The 13,249-nt window shown below is 33.5% G+C and overlaps 2 protein-coding genes across 2 annotated transcripts; one reads left to right on the top strand and one right to left on the bottom strand.

Moving 5' to 3' along the window:
- The first annotated feature begins 577 nt into the window (after positions 1 to 577).
- On the top strand, positions 578 to 5,460 carry LOC130954688 (uncharacterized). Its single transcript, XM_057881446.1, has 9 exons — positions 578 to 733; positions 1,459 to 1,574; positions 1,717 to 1,774; positions 2,105 to 2,254; positions 2,621 to 2,831; positions 3,501 to 3,546; positions 4,197 to 4,317; positions 4,432 to 4,504; positions 4,757 to 5,460. Exons 1-9 carry the CDS (start codon positions 652 to 654, stop codon positions 4,986 to 4,988), a joined length of 1,089 nt encoding a protein of 362 aa, XP_057737429.1. The 5' UTR covers positions 578 to 651; the 3' UTR covers positions 4,989 to 5,460.
- A 967-nt stretch (positions 5,461 to 6,427) lies between these two features.
- LOC130956250 (uncharacterized) lies at positions 6,428 to 11,473 on the bottom strand. Its single transcript, XM_057883298.1, has 7 exons — positions 11,284 to 11,473; positions 10,161 to 10,243; positions 9,064 to 9,467; positions 8,793 to 8,907; positions 7,626 to 7,844; positions 7,406 to 7,530; positions 6,428 to 7,211 (listed from the first exon to the last, which is right to left on the bottom strand). The coding sequence occupies exons 1-7, from the start codon at positions 11,305 to 11,307 to the stop codon at positions 6,760 to 6,762; spliced, it is 1,422 nt and encodes a 473-aa protein (XP_057739281.1). The 5' UTR covers positions 11,308 to 11,473; the 3' UTR covers positions 6,428 to 6,759.
- Positions 11,474 to 13,249: the final 1,776 nt, after the last annotated feature.

Consider the following 13,249-nt stretch of genomic DNA (forward strand, 5'->3'; position numbering starts at 1 on the left):
TAATTTGATAATAGATTCTAAAAATATTATTGTTTTGTGGATTACTTGAAACGGTGATTTAGATCTTAACGTGAGATCAGACTTCTTCTGAGGCGACAGTGTCGAGGTGCTGTCGTTTAAGTTTATGGTGAGGAGGTTAGAGGTGGTACCTACAAGAAACTCCGATATTTAAGTTAGAAAAAAATGAACTTTAACCAGATTTTTTAATAGATTGAGTTCTGAATCAGTATATTTATAGTAGAATAGATAACTCACCTTTTAAAATAGTTCTACCTTTTGAGGTTTATTCCCTTTTGTTAAGAAAGTTGTTGAGATTTTTCTTTTAGATAAATAAAATTAGGAGCCCGTTACTTATTTAGATAAGTGGAATCAAACTCATGTGGACCTCTATGAAATCGAATAGGAATAAATTATGGGCCAATCATTGAACAATTAGCAATTAGGTTTTACAAAAAAAAAAGTCAGTCCATTTTCGTGAAGAATTAAATTCAAAAAGAAAAATGAAATAAAAGAAAATTAATAAAATATCCATCTTATTTGTTTATTCATTTATTTGTATGATTTTTTTTTTCCGCTGTGGAAGGTAGTTTCCTTTTTCAGTGTTGCCAAAACCCTTTCAAAGCCCTAATATAGGCGAGGAAAATACAGGCAATGACCTCTTCTATGGCGGTTCAGAGCTCCAATCCCCGCGAAGCAAAACCTTCAAAGAACGATCTCAGTTCTCACTTCTTCGGTAAGCACTTCTGATCCTCGATCTTCGGTAACCGTTTCATTTTAATTTGTAACCACTTTGATCTTAAACGACGGAATAACATGATCGACTTATCGAGTCTCATTATTTGAAATCTTGGAATTTGGAACATTATAAGTTCACCGCTATTAGGATAATGCCACCGTCTAGTTATAGTTTTTGGATGGTTGTAACATTAGGATTGAAAACCCATGTTTTTTTTTTTTGCTATTTTTTCACTTATTTCTGTTATTTTTGTTGATGATAGCTACGTTGATAGTGCTGCATTTGAATGTTTTTGGTAGCTGATAAATCCTTTATATTTGAAGCTTCTTGATTTTTCTTAGTTGTTGAATTTATATGAGTAGAAAAATTTGCATACTGGGATCAAGTTATGATGTGGTGAATCTGGGGTGTATACACTCTATGTGTACTTAATCCTTTACATGATTAAGACTCAGGAATTTCTGGATAACGAGTCATGGTATTAGCATAGGGTTTTACTTGTGAGAAGTACAAGTGTACAACCCTATAAGAAAATTTGGCTCTTTTTGGCTACACGCATTATTTCTCTTTGCATTGTACACTTTCTATTTGTTGATCTCGTTATCTTTTCTTATCCATCTTCAAACAAAGCTTTGTTGTCAGTAGAAAACAAATAGAGTTGCATTTGTTTTTCCTTTTATGAAATTATTATTTAATCATTTTCTTATATATCGGTGTTCAAGTATGGAGAGAGTTTGTGTGGGGAGCTGTTGCTGGGGCTTTTGGGGAAGGAATGATGCATCCAGTTGATACCATTAAAACCCGAATACAAAGCCAAGCTATTCTCGCTGGAGTTCAGGTTTTTTGGCAACCCATGGATAAAATATCCTGTATTTTATATGCTCACAAACACAACATACACTAACATTTGAAAGTTCCATAGAAGTTTCTGTTCATATATACTTCTATCTAAAACTTTTTTGCTTTCCTGCAAACATTAGAATCAGAAGAGCATATTGCAGATGGTGCGACTTGTCTGGCATGAGGATGGAATAAGAGGTATGTTATTTTGATTATTTCCATGCCATGGATTAATTTTTACAGTATTTTAAATATGAAATTTCCTTTGTTAAATGATAGGGAAGCTTCTTTTGTTTTAAAAAATAAAAGCTTATAGTCAATTATTTTTAAGAGAGCTGTTGGCAAAAATCTTTTTCCATTTTTCTTTTCTGAGTGTAAAATTAACGTGTGCTTATATTGTACACATAGCCATCATTCACAAGAATTTTGTCATGCCATCAAAATCAGCTTTGTTGTTATTATTATGTTCTACACGTTGGCGTCCAACTTGAAAATATGTGCCTTTTGTGATTGGTTTATATTGTGTAGGCTTTTACAGGGGTGTAGCACCTGGCGTTATTGGGTCTCTTGCAACTGGTGCAACATATTTTGGTGTTATAGAGTCCACTAAAAAGTGGATTGAGGATTCACATCCTAGGCTTAAGGGCCACTGGGCACATTTCATTGCTGGAGCTGTTGGTGAGCTAATCTGGAGCATCTAAAACTTTTGTACCTCCTGAAGTTATTCATATTGACTCACTAAGTGTTATGTTTAGGAAAAAATGCAATGTGACTGAATATGCCAAAGTCCCCCCCCCCCCCCCCTCTCTTTCTTTTTCTGTTTCAGCGCCCATTTTAATTTTGTACATAAGTTTAATATTTCTCCAGCAGGTTACAATCTGTTCTCTCATACTCCTTTAGGTATCAAAGCTTGTTGTCATACATTCCCTATATTCACTCCTTCCTTCTACATTCAAATGTATTTTAAGCATGAATTCCGTGAAACTGTGACCATTTGGTTTTGCAAAGAATAATGTTCTGCCTCATGTTAATGTATATTTGCAGGAGATACTCTTGGTTCTGTTGTATATGTTCCATGCGAAGTGATGAAGCAACGCATGCAAGTGCAGGGGACATATTCATCTTGGAGTTCTATCGCCATGAATGAAGGCATTGCAATGAATTCTAGCCAAAAACTGTATGGTTATTATACAGGGATGTTCCATGCGGGCTGCTCAATATGGAGAACACAGGGCTTAAAGGGTTTATATGCAGGGTATACTCTAGAAACACTCAATTTCTCTTATATAACTTGCATAATGACACTAGAGGTCCTGTTTCAGATTTGATAGATTTTTGGATGCAGTATTTATCCTAGGAAACAATCAGGCAATTCTTTTCATGATTCAGTTTTATTATTTTCTAAATGTCAATAGGTGTCAGTTGACGCTGAGTGGGTAAACAGCAACCGGAGATGTAAAATGAGTCTATGTGATATGAATGTGTCATAATGGGAAATCAAACTGTTTCTGCTTTATATGAAATCTAGTTTCCTTCTAGATCCACAATAATTTACCGTGTGATATATATACTATAATGATCATTAACCCCAAATTTTATATTAACTGGACATTACTATGTATATAATTGAATAGCTAGCTTTTTACTTATATTTTTAAAAAAATATCAATCACCGACACAAAGTAGTTCAGTGAAACAGGATCAACTAACCTTCAATTTATATGGAATCCTTTTGGGGGAAGCCTTGAAGTCTTGAGCTACTTACATAATATTCAATTAACAGTTAGGTTGAACTTCGATATTTGCAAGAATTTAGTTAGCAGGGTCAAAACTTACTGATGACGTATCTTTGCTTATATTAAGATAATTGTTGAATTTGTTTATTTGTCTCATAACTTGGTGCTTGAACCTTTTTTTTTGGCAGATATTTCTCTACTCTTGCAAGGGATGTTCCATTTGCTGGCCTAATGGTATTATTTTATATAATTCAAAGTTCCATTAGATTCAGTATTCCATAATTACCAATTTCTTTGTTTTATATATATATATTATGAAGTAAATTTAAATGTGTTCTTGTTTGGCCTTTTCACATTTTGTTAGAAGTCCACCGACGGATGTGAAAGGCATCTTCTGATTTGTCACTGCCGTGCAGGGGCTTAAGTTGGCACTAAACTTGACAATGAGATAGAGATCCTCCCATCTTTTATTCTTCATCTTAGTGATATTCTAAAATTAGCTGGAATCTAACATATAAAATTTGTTCTCTTTTGGGAAGTTCATGGAATTTTTAAATCTTATTACTTTCTGTAGGATTTGTGGATAACTGATATGGCTGCAAAGGGAAAACAGTGTTGGTAGCTTTTACCTTCCTTGTTTAGCATGCAAAGATATGGTCGATAATTTGACAAAGCAATATTACTGTCAGTCTGTCACTATATATCTGTTGTTTGTTTCCCCACAAGATAAAAAAGAAAAATGTTGCATTGTTATGTTAATCAATGAGTGCAGTTAAATTTAGATGTCTCAATCTGCTACCACCTTGGTCTTGATTCTGGAAAGCCATCAACATTTTCTTTTTCTTTACAAACTTCTGATGTTATAATTTTACTTCCTTCTATAGGTCATGTTTTATGAAGGTTTGAAAGATGTTACTGAATATGGGAAGCAAAGATTGACATCCAACTCAAATTGGCATGTCAATAACTCGTTTGAGGGACTCGTTTTAGGAGGATTAGCTGGTGGTATGTCTTATGCTGCGCCTTCAATCCTAATCCATGCGGTTTTTCTAATCTAATATACAACACAGTGAACGGTTCAGAAATCATTGTTAATTTGTGGTCACAATCATTAAACAGGTCTTAGTGCATATCTCACCACCCCGTTGGATGTAATCAAAACAAGATTGCAAGTGCAGGGTTCAACTTTAAGGTATCAATTCGATTCAGTAAACTACCAACACTTGATGCATGGTGTAACCTGTCACCAGTATACTACTGGCATTCTTCTGTATTTGTTTGCTTGGATATCATATGCTTTTGGTATTTCCAGTATAGAAATGGCTTTCTACAAAATAGCAACTTGTAATTTACTTGTTTATTCTCTTAACAAGTTCAAAAATTGGCCTATTTTGTGCTAGTGACCGTTTCGTGTTTCTAATCTGACCTTCTTATATTCTTTTAGGTATAACGGTTGGTTGGATGCAATTTGCAATATATGGGAAAAGGAAGGCATGAAGGGGATGTTCAGGGGTAGCATCCCAAGGATTTCATGGTACATTCCGGCTTCTGCACTTACATTTATGGCTGTGGAATTTCTCAGAGACCATTATAATGAAGGAGCCACTGACAAGAAGGTGCAAGAAGTTGCAAGACTATCAGTCGACAAGAAGAAACCAATGCAAGAGGTTTCTTAGATCAACTTGTGGTGGGAACCACATTTACTTCCCATCAAAATTTTTACAGAAGATGGGAGGCTGTACATCTGAATTCTTAGACATTCTCATATTTTAGACCCCCCATTTTTTTGAACATGCAAAATTTAGCTTCTACATCAAAATTTTGGCTTTGTTGGTTTGGCTTATATTCAATAAAACTAGGGTGGGGTGAGGGACTCGCACCTTCTTAAGTTTCTCTTGGAAATGCATGGATCTCAATTAAAAGAGGAAATTGACAACCATTTTAGTATTTGTTCCACTGGATTTGCTAGACAGTAGACACTGGACAGAAATTTACAACGGTCCTCAATCCAAATATTTTCATCCAATACAGATGTTAGTTTACCATAGCCTGACCGTTTCCATATCTCTATATGTAAAAAGAGAAACAGTACTTAAAGATTTAACAATATAGAGACAATCCTTAATCTAAGCTACTATGGTTCTCTTGTGTCTCATACTTTTCCAAAGATTGTTAAATTCATTTTCCTGTCTGGAGTTCTTTTTAACATCTGAAGTACTGATTCTAGTTTGCTTTTTGTCATTATTCCCAACTCTTTAGTTTTTACCAATAATCCATAAGAAAAACAAATAATGATTTAGTACACGTAGGTATGTAATAAGAGGTAAAGCCAAAAGTAGAGATATATCTATAAGAGATTACAAACCATATTTTCATTATATATAGATAATTGTAGAAAATATGAGTTCCCTTCGCATCTACTGTTTAGGAGAAAAACATCTTGAGATTATTGCAGAATAAAGTTTAATTTAAAGTGTAACAATTAAATATTTTTTCTGTTATAGTAACCTTTTTCAACATTTAAATACGGGAGTCATTTAAGTACGGGAGTCACTGATTTGTAAAACTGATTCTATAAAGGTGTATCTTTTGCTGAACAATATTATCAACTATGCTGTAGGTGATAATATGGATATTATAGAGATCATTATCCTTCACTTGGGTTAGAAGAGAAGTTAATGTTGCTGCAGATGATCTAGCTAAGATAGGGGATAAGAGTGATTATTCTCATTTGGTGTGGATTCAGCCAAGTGATGACTTCAAGCAGATTTTGTTGAAGGATTCTAGCTTTTTGAGTTTGTGTTCCTGTTTGTTTTAGTTTTTGTTACAGACAAAAAAAAAAAAAATAGTCACCGAGTGCAAATTTACTTCTATTAGTCAACTATTTTGCTATGCTTCTAATACGGTAAAACATAAAAACTACTCTTCAAATATTAATATTATAAAGGTAATTAAAAACTGATTTTTTTTTTCAAGTAAAATAAAGACTCGATAAACAATCGAATCACAATTAGCTTATCAGTCAGTTTAGCTGACGTCGTTCACCACCGACCGAAACTTTCGAATATTCGACAGATAAAAAAGATAGCGGACCCAAAAACACGAAAGAAAGAAAAATATCTCACCGCTGGAAGGAGAGAAAACAAGCATGTGCACATTCTATTAATATCTTGACTCATAAGCCAGGAGCAACGAAGCCCACCAGAGTCTTCAATTTGATTTTCCAGTTTAGAAACTATACTACCATTCTAGCAAGCTACAACATCTGCAACTTGCCGAAGTTCCCAATTCACCATAGTTGATAAGCTATACAAACAATGTAAAATACCTTCTCTAGAATGTCAAGTTACTAATACCTGGTTATACCTATTCTATTCAGTATTCACAAGTCCTCAAAGTTTGTTAGATCTGGAGGGTTTCACATTACCCTGCCCTGAAACCCACATATCATGTACCGTTAAATTTTGATCTTCCTCCCCCAGCCTCAGATTTACATGTAACTTTTCCAGCTTCAAAGCCTGGCGGTGGTTCAACCGGGTCATTCAGAGGATAAGGTTCTTTCTTGATGGAATTCTGTGGCAATGGAATTGACGAGAGCTTTTTGGTTTTCATCCTAGGCTTTGTACATGAAGGTGGTCTACCCTGAAGAAATATGTTGCTTGATGCAATGGCCTTCATTTCTTCCTTCCTGGAAGAGCTAAGAGAAATTCTAACCAGAGGTCTATCAACTTTTACTACACGATCAATTTTCTCAGCTATGTCCTTTCCTCCAATCATGTCCACATCCATATCAAGAGGGTCCATGTTAGATAGTGTTTCAGTAGCTTTACCAATTTTACTCCGGCGAAAGACTCCCCACAGGAAGCATCCTACATGTACTGCTGCTGTTGCAATGGTACCTGTGATTGCAAGAGACAAAATGCAAAAGGTGAGAGCAAAAACTGATTGAGTCATGATTGCAATAGAACAAAAAAATCCAACAAAGCACATACTTCCAAAACATATGTAAGATTCTAAGCATGTTTGGATCAAATGGAGGTGTGGGTCAGGGATCTAAGACTGGTACAGCTAATGCATGGAACAAGTAACTTACCCCTTGAGTGCGTATTAAGGAGATTTGAGGTGAACACCAACAACTCCACTCCTTGAATAGAACTTCTCAACATTGATTCTTTAGCATTCATAAACTCAATCATGCTAATGAAGTCCTTTCTGAACCTATACTCAATTTAGAACATGCAATATAAGTGGCTTAAATAACAGATAATGGTCCAGTATAACATGAGAGGATCGAAATAGGAACTTTTGCTAACCTCTCATTTTCATTTGATGGAAAGAAGTACAATGCAATATCTTGAAGATCAGGGCAATTGTTCTGGAAAACATCAGTCAAGACATCCAACCTAGGCAGTGACTCCAATTGAAGGGTTTGAGGCATTCTCTTTGAAAATTTATATGCCTTCCTATTAACGGTAGATGGAGGATGTGCCTCAAACCCATCATAGTGATTGCCAGATGCAACAAAACTACCCCTAAAAAATGGTTGCCACTGCATGTTAAATTTCCAATTCATAGAGCTACTCACTGAACTAAATGATAAAACATCAGTAGGTGTACAGTTGCTAAAAATTCTTTAAAGATTAACAGCCAGATACCATAATTTTGTGTTGTCAGATATTATTCAACAAATTTAAAAATTGATCAGTGAGAACAAGAATAAAAATTGTGTAGTTTAGAAATAAATTTAAAAAAAAAAGAATCATGATCTTGCATATGGTTAATAGAAGCTGTTCTTTGGCATAGAGATTCCAATTCAACAAAGAACAAACAAGCTGAGGTTGGTAAGCGTTGTGATATAGCGCAACTTTTGCTATACTATGGTGTCTATGACTGAAAAAGGAATGATAAAATTTTCAAGAGAATTCATCTTTACATAGAATTTGGGATAGGGTTATCTTCTTAGCTTACGCATGGCAATCATTTAATTGTCTCTTAAGAGTTGTTTCGCTTAGATATGACTTATGAGAAGAGATCGTATGCCTTTTTTACTTGACACAATCTCTTAGGATCCACGTGTTTACTTTTCATTTCTAGTTCTAGGATCCTACAGCTTTTTATTAAAGCAAACATTGAAAGCATCTGTCCACGTAGAATGAAAAGTTTATATTAAACTCCGTACAAAGCCTAATTTTATTTAGATGCATAAAGTGCAAAGGAAATCTGTCTCTCTCACATATGAAGAGGGACCAAAAACTTTGCTTTTTTGATGTTTTTATCTAGCCCTAAGTATTGAGGACTTCTCGTCCTCAAAGCTGTATATATTAGCCTTCTCTTCTTGCTAACAATATTTCTTCTTTTTGCTTTAGAAAAAAAAAGGCAGCCTGATAGGTTCCTCCTCACTACATATTGGAATTAGCTAAGCATTCACCAAGGATAATAAGAGGAAAATGGTTATACAAAACAAGGGAATGAATACGCACCTCCAGGCAGCAATTGAAGAGGGTAAAAATTTGAAAAGATTCATATTTTGCTGAATGCTCTGGTCATCATTCTTTTCAATATTGTGATGTTCAGTTACAGCAGAAAGGGTACCACCTAAAGACACAATAAACCAAAAAGAAATATAATGTTCAAACACAACAATCTATAAGTAACTAGCACATCCAAAATTAAATGTCTAAATATGCAACAAGAGAAATATCAAGAGTGCAAAGGAATAATGATTGCATCCAAAGATAGAGAGACTCTCACCTTTTGATATTAAGTGAGAAGCGTGTTGATAAGTCACTGGCTTCTTGGATACTCCATCATTTCTTGGAGGCTTCTCAAGTGCAATAGGAGAATTGCTATGATTTGAATTTGGTGGCAGGGATGGACTCCTTGAAATTAAATTTTTTGATTTAACAGAAGTCTTCCGAGTCACCAACAAATTAGATTTTGCTGGAATAAGTTTAGAGGGAGGACTTCCAGAAGAAAGCTTCATGGCTTCATCTGTTGGAAGGAACTTCACCTTCCCTGTTGGTCTTTGCCTTTTACGAGCTTGCCATTCCAGATTGCGATGCCCTTTACACCGTGAAGGTGTCTCCCTTTTGGGTTGGCAAGAATCACAGGTCCACTGTTCAGGAATGCTGCTGAGTATAGTTTTCATGCAATAACTGAAATGGGAAATAGAAATAATTATATAACAGTAAAAATTATATAATAGTATTTATATTAAAAAATTATAAATATAATTATTTTTAAGCTTGTTACTAATATAATAATAAATAAATAATTATGAACATAAAAATTATAAAATACCTAATTTCTCAAAGATGATATGGAAATATATAATGTTTGGAATTTAGTTTGAAAAAGTAAAATTGTAACTTACAAATTCTTTATCAGATTACACGAATACAATAATATCAATATATTTATTGAACATTTTAACTTTTTAACATAAAAGATTAAATTAAAACACTAATAAAATATAATATATCACTAAATTAAATAAATAAATATACCTAATTCTTCTTCCGAATTTGCAATGTTTTCTATTTTTCTTCCAAAAGGTTTCAATTGCTTTCAGTACGGCGTTTCCGAATTGCTTTTGTTTAGGTTGTGTGAACATTAATTATTACAATGATACTGTGTTTTATTATGTTTAAATTTGTCAAAAACCTATTCCAACCGTTATATTTAAAGTAAAACATTTGAAGTAATTGTGAGGTAGAGTTATTAGATTTTTTTTTGGGTCAAGAGTAGGTAGAGTTATTAGTTTAAGTGAGGGAGAGGACAGATGGTAATTATGGGAGAGGGAAGAATTCAAATGTGTAATGAAAGAATACAAGATGAGAGATTCATACCAGTGTTCACGAGCTACACATTTCGTGCAATTGAGAATTACTTCCCAAAAACCAACATCACCACATATATCACAAGGTTGAATCTGCATGGGTATAATGAATATATACATATCAACAATGAATGAATAACAGCTAATATTATAACCTAGAAAACTAAGAAGCGAACTTAACTGCAGAAGGCAAAAGCTGAGTATTGTAAAGTTTGCATTGCCACATAACAAATCATATGGTTCAAATAGTTGTTATTTAACCACCATAAATCACAACCAGCAATGTTCTTATGTGATGGTAATCAAACAATTTTGCATAGGTTCAGCATAGTCTTTTAGTAATGGACAAAGGCAATGAGATTGACTATCACTTTGTAAAGGGTAAAATGCAGTTATAACAGACTGCTATTAATGCTAAAATTTGTAAATTCCAGCAACCAATTTACTTTAAAGAAAAGAATATCATTAACTAACAGAGAAGAACAAATCAAGAAAATGTAAAAAACAATTAAGGGGAAAAAACACAGAAAAAGAAGATATCTTTAAAGTGTAGCTTTCCAATTTCTCAACAAGTCAAAGAGGGGAATTCCCTTTTTAATTAAAAAAAAAAAATTTCATGAACGTGTTAAATGTTAATAGATGCCAAACATCTAGTCCTATGCATAAAACTTGCTTGTCTAAGAATCTGTCATTTAAGGTACACAAATTATGCTTCAACCAAATACTCCAAAGTGGACATAATTAATAATTTAATATTCACCTCCAGTTCAACTATACACATAAATAGATTGTTGTACATGAAAAATATTATTGTTCAAACTTCAAAGTAAGAGCAAATATTATGATGCAATAATCATTGGCAATAATCAACCCTCAATGGAATAACTATAAACCCTATCAAAAGCAGAATCAAAACTCTTTAGTCTACTTCTACTGCAAGGAACCCCTGCTAAGTAGAATAAAAGCTTTTTTAATAGCAACTTCTTGCTCATTTTTATTTTAATAATTAAATAATTAATTAGTTAATTAGTGAAGCTGGAGGCAGAAAACATAATTTAAGAGTAATTGAAGAACCCACGGCGACGATATAGGGAGTCAGGGAAGAACGACAAGGTTAGAGACGAGGAGCTTACCGTCGAAGAAGCAAGCAGCGACATCACTCGCGGTGGAGAACGGAGAGGCGGGAAGAGAGGCGATTTGGGCTGCGCGCCTGCGACAGATACGAAGTAGACGAACCGTGAAGTAGCGACGCGGGTGAGGTGACCGATGCTGGTTGCGTCAACGACGGCGACAACTACCGAGAGAAGAAGCACTGAAGAAACATTCAAGATTGAAGAATAAATCAATAAAATTTTTGAAAATAAAACTCACGAAGCACTGAAGCAAGCAAGAAATGGCTAGTGAGGGAGGAGCCGAGAACTGCTTACCGCAGAGGTGAGCAGAGGCCGGAGACCGAAGAGGAGAGCCGACAAGATGAGCGACGGTGAAGCGAGCGACGGCAATGTGTCCGAACAGAGATTCCACGGCAAGGAGAAGAGGGCGAGTGGCAGCTGGTGGTGGGGGCTGCTCTTGTCTCTGATAGGGTTTTAGGTTTGGTTTGTGAATTCACTGTATTGTGAGAGAGACATTGCACATTAGAAGGGAGGGGGTTATACGAACAGACGGATACACAGTCAGGGGAGAGAGATACAGAGAGAAAAGGTCACACTCTTCAAATGATTATATCCAAATATTATTTATTTCTTTATTTATGCTTCATGTTTCATGAATAGAGAGCAAAAGGAACCGCAGCGAATTGGACCTGCCCCTCAACGGACTTGACTTGACTTCACTAAGGCTTGGTACGGCGAATTTTTTGTTTTTAAAATCTAGCAAGTTAAAAATCATTTTTAATAAGTATTATAATTGTATTTGGTAAATTAGTTTTAAAATTAGAAGAATCATAATAAATATAAATATGAAGGTTAAATTTAGAAATTAATATATAAAATTATATTAATTTTTTTAATTTTGATAAATATAAATTAATTTTAAAAAATTCTATTTTAAATACTTTTAAAAATATCATATCTTTTAAAAATTGTAAATATAAATACATAATTTTTTGAATTACCATATATAAAAATCAAAAAGTCAAGTATTTTTTCAAAAGATTTTATTAAATTAAACCTAAGCCTTAAAAAGAGAAATGGATGTTATTACAAATGCATAGAAAATGAAAATTCTTTATCTAGTCTTAATTTGTAGAAATATTCCCAAAGTTGGCTTTAAATTATTTTTAGTGCAATTATATAATTAGAGAAATGTTACAAATAAAATATTATTAGAATTTATTATTTTTTGTAGATATTAGGATATACAACAAATTTTAACTTACTGCTATTTTTTTTTCAATTTAATATATAAAAAGTGTTTGGTATTTTAGATTTTATTTAAAGAAAGAGCAAAAAAATTTGAAAGAAAATGAAAAAATGATTTATATGACTTAATATTTTATATTTAATTAACAATAAGGTTTAATAATTAAACCTAAAAATGAATAGGTGTCGCTTTTTAAATTAAAAAAAAAAGTATACATAATTTTTAAATTATTTACACAATTTCGTCAGTGGTGTAGCATCAATATTCTATCTAAATTTTATGTTTTTACAAGTTTTTAAGATGATTATTGAAATTTTTCTTATGTGAAGCCAATGATACTATAATTATGTCATGATTTTACATTGGTTAGAAAGTCTTTGTTGTGGGTGTCAAGAGTTTCTAATTATGATAAATTGACAATATTCTGAAGTTGGCCATATACAGGAGTTCCTTACTACAACTAAGTGAATTGACTAAATCTTTAAAGCAATTTTTGAGATTGACGCGGTACATTAAAATTATTTTTGAAATTTTAATTGCATTAAATGCATTTTTGAAATTAAAAAAATTGTACTATATTAATCTTGACCTGTTTTTCGTTAACGATGCGCTGACATGACTTGATGACGTAAATCTTTGGTGACACGTATCATCTTATGATTTGGCTACGTGTAATGATACAATGACATATCGGTCAGTGACATGTGGCATATTGACGTGGATGGTTATGCCATGTAT

Source organism: Arachis stenosperma, chromosome 10 (assembly GCF_014773155.1).
Source record: "Arachis stenosperma cultivar V10309 chromosome 10, arast.V10309.gnm1.PFL2, whole genome shotgun sequence".
Taxonomy (NCBI): domain Eukaryota; kingdom Viridiplantae; phylum Streptophyta; class Magnoliopsida; order Fabales; family Fabaceae; genus Arachis; species Arachis stenosperma.

Coding starts and splice junctions, on each gene's coding strand:
- LOC130956250 (XM_057883298.1), bottom strand. CDS start 11,307: ATGTCGCTGCTTGCTTCTTCGACG. Junction 7,531..7,625: donor CCATCAAATGAAAATGAGAG/GTTAGCAAAAGT, acceptor AATTGAGTATAG/GTTCAGAAAGGACTTCATTA. Junction 7,212..7,405: donor CCTTAATACGCACTCAAGGG/GTAAGTTACTTG, acceptor TTGCAATCACAG/GTACCATTGCAACAGCAGCA.
- LOC130954688 (XM_057881446.1), top strand. CDS start 652: ATGACCTCTTCTATGGCGGTTCAGAGCTCCAATCCCCGCGAAGCAAAA. Junction 2,832..3,500: donor TTAAAGGGTTTATATGCAGG/GTATACTCTAGA, acceptor TTTTTTTGGCAG/ATATTTCTCTACTCTTGCAA. Junction 4,318..4,431: donor TTTAGGAGGATTAGCTGGTG/GTATGTCTTATG, acceptor ATCATTAAACAG/GTCTTAGTGCATATCTCACC.